The sequence below is a fragment of the Pseudonaja textilis genome, chromosome 1 (genome assembly GCF_049901715.1).
Source record: "Pseudonaja textilis isolate UNSWEBS1 chromosome 1, rPseTex1.2, whole genome shotgun sequence".
Classification (NCBI taxonomy): Eukaryota; Metazoa; Chordata; class Lepidosauria; order Squamata; family Elapidae; genus Pseudonaja; species Pseudonaja textilis.
The window spans coordinates 124,019,459-124,029,584 of record NC_141990.1 but is presented as its reverse complement, the minus strand read 5'-3'; the positions used below and the strand labels follow the sequence as shown (position 1 = coordinate 124,029,584).

At 39.9% G+C, this 10,126-nt stretch overlaps 1 protein-coding gene across 2 annotated transcripts; it reads left to right on the top strand.

Annotated features, from left to right (window-relative positions):
- Window positions 1-296: 296 nt before the first annotated feature.
- Window positions 297-8,629, top strand: TMEM14A (transmembrane protein 14A). 2 transcript variants are annotated; one of them, XM_026695211.2, is made up of 5 exons: window positions 297-417; window positions 3,351-3,436; window positions 5,605-5,706; window positions 7,125-7,212; window positions 7,930-8,629. In XM_026695211.2, the coding sequence occupies exons 2-5, from the start codon at window positions 3,361-3,363 to the stop codon at window positions 7,967-7,969; spliced, it is 306 nt and encodes a 101-aa protein (XP_026550996.1). In that variant the 5' UTR covers window positions 297-417; window positions 3,351-3,360; the 3' UTR covers window positions 7,970-8,629. The 2 variants fall into 2 exon arrangements, with proteins under 2 accessions (XP_026550996.1, XP_087772484.1); XM_087916358.1 differs by lacking the exon at window positions 297-417 and adding an exon at window positions 2,844-2,929.
- Window positions 8,630-10,126: the final 1,497 nt, after the last annotated feature.

Below are 10,126 nucleotides of genomic sequence, written 5' to 3'. Positions count from 1 at the left end.
TTTCATTTTTGAGAGGGGGTGGGCAGGGGAATCCCTTCCGTTTATAGCAGGGGCGGCCAACTATGGCTACTTTAGGACCTGCGGACTTCAACTCCCAGAAATCCTGAGCCAGGAATTCTGGGAGTTGAAGACCAGAGATCGTAAACGCGGCCATCGTTGCCTGCCCTTGCTCTTACAGCCTTGGCCGAGTGGTCTTAGCTTCCTTCCTCCACGGGGTGGCAGGCTCGCTCTATCTTAACCGGGCCAGCCCGGAGTTTAAAAAAAAAAAAAAAAAACTAGGCCAAAGGGCAAGAAAAGCGAAGCCGCTTCCCGCTGGGCGGCAGGGGGCACCGAGAGACTCGGAGGGACGGACGGCTTCGGAGGAGGGGTTTAAAGCGCGAGGGGCGGCCTCGCCCTTCGCCCGTCTCGGAGCCGAAGGTATGCGGGAGGGACGGAGGAGGAGGAGGATGGGGGAGTGCAGTCCGGAAGCCCTCGCTGGGCGGTGGGGGGAAGTGCATCCTCGGTGCTCAACCCAGGGTGGCGGCGGCGGCGGCGATTGATCGCCTCTTTCTTTGCCGCATTAACGCAGAGGGCCTCGAGTGACGTAGGGTGGGAAAAGGGGTTGGGGGGTCCCCGTTTGCTCGGCGCTTGCGGGAGGATCCCGAGAGCTGGGAATGTAGCCACTTTTTGGCCCGCTGCTTCCGTGTAAAAATTAAGCATGGGTTTTGTAGTCTTGACTTGAGGCTTCGAGTGTGCCTGGAAGCGGGGTGGGGGTGGGGGAGTCAGTTGCACGCGTTCAGTCAAGATTGACGGACTGTTGCACGCCCGGAGTCTGCGTGGGACCTAGGCTGCTGTATAAATGTATCTGTATGTATGTCTGTGTTACATACGTATGTAACTACAAATACATGCATAAGCACAGACACAAACGTGTAAGCCACTGGGTAGCTCTCTAAATTTGTTTTATATGTATGTATGTATGTACATAAGTGTGCCTATACACCTACATAAATATACAGGTATAAAACATGAGTTGGGCAGCTGTATAAATTTGTTTTATATGCATGTGTAGGTGAGTGTTCACACACATCTTGTCTGTGTGTGTGTGTCAGTACACAGACACACCTCTTGTTAACTTTACATCTGGTTAAACTCTTATTACTTGGGCATGCATTGCACTATATACATTTGGTCTTTCTGGTTCCTCTTGGTTGGTAGATCATTGCTGATCTCTGGAAGCCACATTCCTGATCTTTGGGAGTATCATCGCTAAGTCTTGCCTATGTATAAGGGTTTGGGAGCTCCATAGAAACAATCCAACTGCATTGCTAAGAAAAGGATCCAGCCCTCATGAAAGAGGCTGCCAAATTCACATCAAGGTTATTGCCCAAAGAGAAAACCATACAGTAGAAGAAGCAATCAGTGTATATCAGTCTCGTATAGTTGCCTGAAATATGAGGTGTCTAGTTTGTGCCCAGTGCAGCAATGGCAAAGACCCAGAAAGTAGAGTATGTGGGCTTAACTTGTAATTAGTAAGTCAATATTCAACCATGGCTTATTAAATAAACAATAATTGACTGAGTTTGCACAGCACATTGAGTGCTGCAGCACTGAAGCTATTGGGATTAGCCATGCAGTAAATGCTTTGGGAAATAAAATAGGGCAGCTGTCAGGTGTTAACCTCAGTTAACCTCCTGGTTTATTACAGTGTCATCTGTTCACTATGTCTTAACAGGGAAGGTCTTGCCACCTCTGATGTTGGCATTGAGAATCAGTGTTTCTGGGACCTCTGAAAGGAGCTTGCCAACCCCATCTCTGAAGGGCACTCATTAATTTTGCCATAGGTAGCAAAGTGCAGAGGACTGTACTATGGCCACTCCCATTATATAACAGTGGAAACCTGCAAGCTATAAGACTACTAGCATCTCATATATTCCAAGGCTTGGAGTCAGATATGCAAAAATCAAAGTGAAAAAAAAGTCAACAAACAGATGGCAAAGAGAAAAGGGTTACTTAGCTTGAGAAAGGGATGCCATGTCTATTTAAATATCAGTACCTTTACATCATTCTTTAATTGTAGTATACTATAATTACATGTGCATTTAACTTTATAAAATTAATGTGCTGTCCATCTCACTACTGAAGCGACTCAGGCGGCTTAGAAAATGATATGGAGAAACTCAAAGAATCCAATTTTATATGTATTGCCTTGATCCAAGAGAAGAAATAAGTCATCAGAAGGAACCTAGGAAATTAGACCTACTGGGGAAAAGATCAGTTTGATCCCAAATAGATATTCAGATACTGGATTCAATCATACCAACACCAGCTTTGTGACATAATCACATGGAATTTGGAATAAGTCCTGAGGAACTAAGGGCAAAAGAAATCTATGTAATTCTTTGGGCATCAAATAATAATTTTGCCTGACCTAGGTTGAGTGCACTCCCAAGTGCAGCAGGAATATACAGTGTCCTTTGGGTATAAAGCAGGCATGTCCAATCTGTGGCCCACATGCAGCCTCAAAATACATCCCCCCCCCTCCAAAAAAAATAAAGGAAATGTGTTATTTATGAACATTATTATATTTTCTATGTGGCTCAAAACAATTCCTCTTCACTCAATACTGGGTCCAAGCAAGCCAAAAGGTTGGATATGTCTGATATAAAGGTATGCTTGGGAGGCCACAGGTATGAGAGCTTCACATGTTTAGCCATAGCATTCAAGCTGGCATTAAACCAGGAAAGGATTGCCCCATCTTTCATTGCAAAATTGGGCACAGGCTATCTATGTACAGTCCTCTAATCCTAACACAAACCAGTGAGTTAATACCTCCCACAACTCTGGTCGGTTTTTCTCAGAAGATCTGGTTTCACTTTTACTGTTGGATGATTGTTAAGGCATTCCTAAAATCTTTCTCTGGTTTCCCTCCTGTTGAGTTTGATTCCTGGTAATTATATTGCCACATTCACATTGTTTTGTTGGTAACAATGTGAATTCTCATCACCTTTTTCCTGCTCTATCTTGATGATTCTTGACTCTTGACAAATGTATCTTCACTTTTATGTACAATGAGAGCATTTGCACCAAGTCAAATTCCTTGTGTGTCCAATCACACTTGGCCAATAAAGTATTCTATTCTATTCTATTCTATTCTATTCTATTCTATTCTATTCTATTCTTTTTTTAAAGAAATCCAACCAGCCTTAGGAAATACTAAACATATTAGTTCTGACTTTTCTGAGATAGCCATGGTTAATTACAGGTTGCTTCTTGCTGTGACCCAATCATCCTCTCCTCCCTCCTCCTAAGTCTGCCATTATGTGACTAGTTTTAGCTTGTTCATTTTGCTGTTCTGTTCTGTTCTCCAGACTTTTCACCATGAGTGTGGATTGGATTGGCTTTGGTTATGGATTGGTCGTAGCTCTTGGCGGTATCGTAGGATATATTCGCAAAGGTAATGGTGGACTTGTACAATGGAGAAAATGATGTCATGTTTCTGCTGTTTCTTCTGCATTTTCTCAAACATTTTTGTTAAGTTGCGCGTTGTTTTGCAATATGTTACAGCTCATAAGAAGAATACCTGTAAAAAGCTTAAGATATTACGGTAGATTAAACTAAACCTTTTCTACCACGAAACCTCTTGTGTCTGTGACACTTTGTAATCTTCATTGCGGAGCAACAATTTTTGAATCAACGTATCTCAAATCAGCTAATTTACAGAATATGTTAAAACTTGGGAATCCGTGCGTTCCATGGGATTGAAATTTGCCAAAGTTGTGACTGCTTCCAGCTATGTTTCCCAGTAAATGGTAGGCTGCATGACACAAGGGAAAACAGGTACCCTCACTCTTTTTCCTGCCTCCCTCTGGCCCCTGCTCCCAATTGACTGGTAGCAAGGCCCAACAGGTGAGCAGCTACTTTGGAACCAATCGTAGGTTGAAATCTCTTAATGGTGGTGACCAGTAAGGGGAAAACGGGGGAATAATTTGGATGATGATGATCTTCTTCCCTGGGAGAATAAAACATTGTTTTAGAAATCTGTTTCTGGAATGTTAAAGGCCAGGTGAGGAGACGTAGATTCCCTTTTCTCTTTCTCTCTCTGCAAAAAAGAAAAATGTATTTAACACCAATTTCTAAAATGTTCCCTATCCCAAAGCATACAATTCATCATATTTTAATATGTTCTTGGTGCAACTGTGTTATTTTTCCATTGAAAACTAATAGTATGAAATTCGTTCCTCTCACTGACAGAGTGGCTCTGTCAGCAGAATTGGAATGCATTTGGAAAGAAACAGAAAGACATAGTGGGAGAAAAACGTGGCATGCAATATTAGATTACAGAAATGCCATGTCCATATTAGTTTGGCTGCATGGTGCACATATGCTCTACCGCTGCCAAACACTTAATTCCCACAACACTGTCTTTTATAGATGTTTTCCCATGTAGTAGAGCTGTATTACTGTTATCCTTCCCATATTTCCTTTTACATTCTACTATTGGTGCTTATGATTATAGAACTTCGTTGTTCGTATATACACTGAGAGCTTCTGCACTGGAGACAAATTTCTTGGCTGTCCAATTACACTTGCCAGTAAAGAATACTCTATTCTATTCTTTTGTAACCCTAAAAATATTCTGCTTGAATTCCTGTGGAGCAGATATCAAAGAATAGTAGAATTTTGGAACAGAGTGGGAGCAGTCCACGCAGCCTCCTGATCAGATACTGTTCTGAAGAATCTTAAGGAATCATTAACTAGCAATTTAGTTCATAATTGCATTTGCGCAAAGCTTTTTGGGATCATTTCTCTGCTGTAGTAGGATAGTTACTACACATAGAGTGGTTGCTATCATTGCAACTTAACTACCCAAGAGTTACTAATGGGTTCAGAAAAAAATCCTGAAAATCCCAGGAAACCTGAATACACCATTTCTGCCAAGGTCAGTAAATAGTTTAGATTGGTCACTCCTGTTGAACCACCAGTGTGAACACAGGACTATCAAGTCACTCTGTTGTAACAAAAGAATGCAGAAAAAAAAAATGACTGGGATACAAGGGCACAGAAGCTTCCGAATGAATTTATCCCTTGTTCAGCTTTGGACTGCACACTTTTGGATCCCCCCCCCCCCCATAAATTGGGGTATTGTTCAAAACAGCTGCTAATGCTGCACTGGCAACAATTGGCACAGCCAGAGATTTCAAGAGCCTGCACATTTCTCTCTCTCTTCCTTTCTCTCTCCCGCTCCCTCTCCCTCTCTCCCTCCCCCTCCCTCACTTTTTCCTTCTCCCTCACCCTTCCTTCTCCCTCCCTCCCTCTCTTGCTCTTCCTCCCTCCCCCCTATATATGCCATGTTATTCTTGGGTCATAGCCATTCATGTATAAGTAATGAAACTCTTGTTTCTGTGTAACTTTTTCAGAAAAAGATTCTTTGTCAGATTTAGTCACTTGGCATTATTTATTGGCCCTTTTTGCTCTTATTATCTGTCTGCAGAAGAACAGGGTCGAAATATGTCCAATAATTAAATACATTTTTCGGGTTCCAAAAATCAAAGACATGTCTTTCAAAAACTGAAGTACATATTCTTAAAGAGTACAGTAAGACTTTTTATTTATTTATTGCAGGAAGTAAAATCTCATTGGTTGCTGGCCTTTTCTTTGGCTTGCTGGCTTGTTATGGAGCATATTGGGTAACGCACGATCCCAAAGATGTAAAGGTATCATTATGTGAGTATCCTACTTCTTTAAAAGAGAGAGTACATCTCTTTAATAGTAATAGTAGTAATAGCCTTTATTGTCCTTGTACATCTTGTACACAACAAAATTGGCTTAGCCTATACTGGTGCAATCCATAGCAGAAAATACAATACAACATGAATAGTATAGAGAATAATTCCCATACAAGCAATTGGAGGGGCGGGCGGGAAGCAGAAGGAGTTTTAAATGTACTTTCATTATATATTGGAGTTATCGGAATAATTGGAAACTGCAAACTAATTGCTGTCATATGCACTATTTGTAAGAACAGAACATGCAAAGTAAAAAGCTTATGCTGTCTATAGATTGCATTGGTATTGCATTTAGTGTAGGCAAGGCCATGACGCAAACCTTGAGACTTGAGGGCACTCGCCCTGCCTTGTTAACTTGTTAGTCTTCTGAATTTTTTAAAAAAACTTTGATTCCATTTTTAACTTATACATTTTAACCATGTCCTTAATTCTGTTTTTAACTGCGCTTTTAGTCATGTATTGATACCAGAGTCGCTTGCCTGAGATGAGAAGCTATAGAAATTGAATAAATAAATTAAAGAAATCTTTTTTCTTTTGTTGTTGTAAACCACCCAAATTCACTCTCTCTGGTGAGATGGTTAGTGTAAACATTACAACAAATAAATAAATTTAGTTTTGAAGTGTGAGTATGGTTGATTCTTGTTTCTTAAGGATGAAGAAATAATAATTGGTTTATTTGTGCAAGCCTGCATGTATTGGGACACTGAGAATTTTTCCATCACGTGGATGGAGCAAACTTTGTAAAACGTGGAATTAAATGCTTTATCGTTCTCAAGCCTTGTTATTGGCTAGATTAGCTGGGATGATGGAATTTATAGATGCACATTTCTGAAGGCTCCCGGGTTGGAAACTAAGTTGTGCACTTTGTGGGTTCACATGAGACAATGGGTTCCCATTTAATTGACGTCCAAATTTGCACATAACTTGGCCAAAACCTGTCTGGATCACACAACAAGATGCTTTAATTGAATCAAAACACATTCTTTGAAAGGTACATGAGCTATTTCTTGTTTCATTAGTGAAATTTTATGAGACACAGTTAGGAAAATAGTTATGGAAAAAGAACTCTAGAGATCACTATTACTGAGATGGAAAGATAAGAGGTTCAGAATAGGCACAAAGACACAATTTGTCTTGACCTCAGTATAAAGATTTCTAATTATAAGATGGTGATGATGTAGACAAAACCTTTTTAAAAAAATATGAGGACATTTGAATGATATTTTTTTTTGTTTCAGTAGCTGTCTACTTAATTTGGAATAATTTTAATTTGTTGCCATAAATAATTATAATAATATGTAGTTAAAACAGAGCATAACATTTGCTAAAATAAACATTCTGTACTTTTGCCTGCAGTCACAGCTTTTATACTTACCACTATAATGGGAGTGAGGTTTAAGAGGACCAAGAAACTAATGCCAGCTGGAATTATAGCAGGTCTCAGGTAAACCGTTTCTGCTTTAAGACACAGTCCAAAGCTTACTTAACTAGCCCCCAGTGACTACAGTGTGTCATACTTGTGATTACAGTTGTGTACGATTGCACGGTGTGTGATTTTTAAATGCTGTAAAAGAGTTCCTGGATGTAAATGGGACCGATTAACATAGAATCAGTTTATAGATGACTGGACATTTGTCATCCAGCTATTTCTGAATTTACATTCTAGAATATTCTATGATTGTACAGTTTCACTGAAATAGGGATGTGTGTGTGTGTGTAGAAAGAGAGAGAAGGGGGGGAGGTTGGTTGGTTGATTGTGGAATCCATTCTCCTGACTTCAAAAGGAACTACTTACATAAGGACATTACCCTTAAGAGTTGAGGATTTGCTTTCAGGTATTCAAAATCAAGGACTTCAGGTGCCATCAGTCCCAGGCAGAATCCATGCAAACTTAGATTATAGTGGTTGGGGCCCAACGTATGTGAATTGCACCAAGTGGGGAAGCGTGTTTTAAGGCATATCTGCAGTAGAGGTGTGCAACTTCCAACCGTTTTTGAGGATGAAATTTCACACAGGTCCCCATTCCTGTTGAAGCTCTCTATTCAGAGCAGTCTCTCTCTCTCTCTCTGTATAGAACTCTGAATATAAAAATATAAAATTGTTCATGTCTTAACTGATCGCTCATTTCTTAATTTTCTTTTCTTTCTTTTTTTTAATACAGCCTGGTGATGGTTGTGAGACTTGTCTTCCGGCTCATATGAGAGAAGAGGCACTTCCAGATTTCCACACAATCAGACAAAGTACGCATTGAATTACGGATGTCCCTTCTGAAAGATCGGCCATTTCTGTTGTAATTACGATGACATAGAGGCAGTGTTATTCCTTATGGACTCAGAAATCCATTTATTCCTTATGTATGTGGGGTTGCATTCTTTAATGTTTTAACTAACATTTTGTTGATTTATGTTTTTTCAGACCAATGACTAACTTGGACTTCTAATTATTATTTTAATTTTGGAGATAAAGTTTCAATTTATGCTTTATTCTCCCTGGAATGAATAGAAGTCACAAGGACTTTGAAAACTCAGGTTCGTCATAAATGGTGGGATCTAATAAAGTCATTCCCAGTCCTGGATGATAATTTCATAGATCAAGATGTGGAATAATACAAATTTATGTATATGTATTATATTGGGTTTTTATCTTTCTAAGCCACCCAGAGTCACTGCGAGTGAGTTGGGTGTGCATGTAGAGTTTCATAAATAATTAAATATTGTATTTCAGTTCCATTAAAATATTAATGAATGCTGTATTAATTTCTTAGAATGCTAAAAAAAATCAGTTCCAAAAGGTATGGCTTATGTCAAAATGCAAACAAATATCATATTAAAAATAAAAAACTTTAATATTTTGGATACAAACTCTCTTGTAAGTTGATTTTCAATATTTCTTAAAGTGATTTGAATGAGGAGATTGACTGGAAAAAATGCTAAATTATGGTACGGTGGGACATATATGCAGTATGTGTGTGTGTATATACATATGCGCGCACACACACACATATGGCCAGACGTGGTATTCAGCAGGTTCTGACCAGTATATATATTCTTCTCTTTACCTGACCAAGGCAAAGGTTTGTGTAGCAGGAATCCCCAAAAATGGAGTGGTTGTTCATCTATTGTTTTTATCAAAACAGTGTTTATGGCCAAGGGAGCTACTACAGGGAATCCTCCTACTGCTGATGTAGATATATTACTTTTGTAGATACCAACCAACTTATTTTAAATCAGTGCTCAAAATTCAGCAATTTTGTTAGAGTTAGACCATTTTAACTTGTCAGTCAAGGCCAGAGGTGGTATTCAGCAAGTTCTGACCAGTTCTGGAGAACTGGTAGTGGAAATTTTGAATAATTCGGAGAACTGGCAAATACCACCTCTCACTGGCCCCGCCCCCATCTATTCTCTGCCTCCTAGTCCCAGCTGATTGGTTGGGTCTTCTTTTGTTGCCCTGCACAGGAGAACAGAGCTGGAAAGCAAGTTAGTGGGGTGGGGAGGAAATGGAGATTTTGCAGTATTCTTCCCCTGCCACACCCACCAAGCCCACCAAGCCATGCCCACAGATCCAGTTGTAAAAAAAATTGAATCCCACCACTGGTCAAGGCTATATTTGAGGGAAATACTAATTATGCTTACATTGGTTTGAACATATGTCATAAATTACAGAACAAAATTAGTTTGGTCAACATCTAAGCATAAATAAGAACAATGACTCCTTCAACTTGAGGTAGACTCTTGGTGAATATATGAACACATCCATGTACTTTTCTTGTAACACTTAAATGATGAAGGGGTTTATGATTGCCTTTTCCTTTTAACTTCCCAGACTCTTGAGAACCCTAATATTTCCTGGTGGATTCCCATCTAAATTAACCACATTAACTGGTTTTAAGCCTTTTTTGCAAGATCAGCCAAAGTCATCAAGATGCTGCTACCTGCTATGACTAGTATAAATACTGTACATTAGTGAACTATATACAGAGTTGACAGATGGTTGAAGGATACCAACAAATACAGATATTACTCTACTTGTGTCCCAAAAGGTTGCTTGTAAGTCTATTTAGTTTACAAATCCAGCCAGCATGTGAATTACAGATCTTGCCTTGCATGGATAGCAGTCTGGGGCTTTGGGTGGTGACCAGAGTGGCCATGGAGGCAAAGTAGGAGACCTGGGAGGGAATTGGTTTCTGGCTTGCCTCATGTATAGCAATAGCACTAAGACATATATACCACTCCATAGTGCTTTACAGCACTCTCCAAGCAGTTTTACAGAGCCAGCATATTGCCCCCAACAACCTGGCTCCTCATTTTACAGACCTCGGAAGGATGGAAGATAGAATCAACCTTGAGCTAGTCAGAATC

Coding starts and splice junctions, on each gene's coding strand:
- TMEM14A (XM_026695211.2), top strand. CDS start 3,361: ATGAGTGTGGATTGGATTGGCTTTGGTTATGGATTGGTCGTAGCTCTT. Junction 3,437..5,604: donor CGTAGGATATATTCGCAAAG/GTAATGGTGGAC, acceptor TATTTATTGCAG/GAAGTAAAATCTCATTGGTT. Junction 5,707..7,124: donor AGATGTAAAGGTATCATTAT/GTGAGTATCCTA, acceptor TTTTGCCTGCAG/TCACAGCTTTTATACTTACC.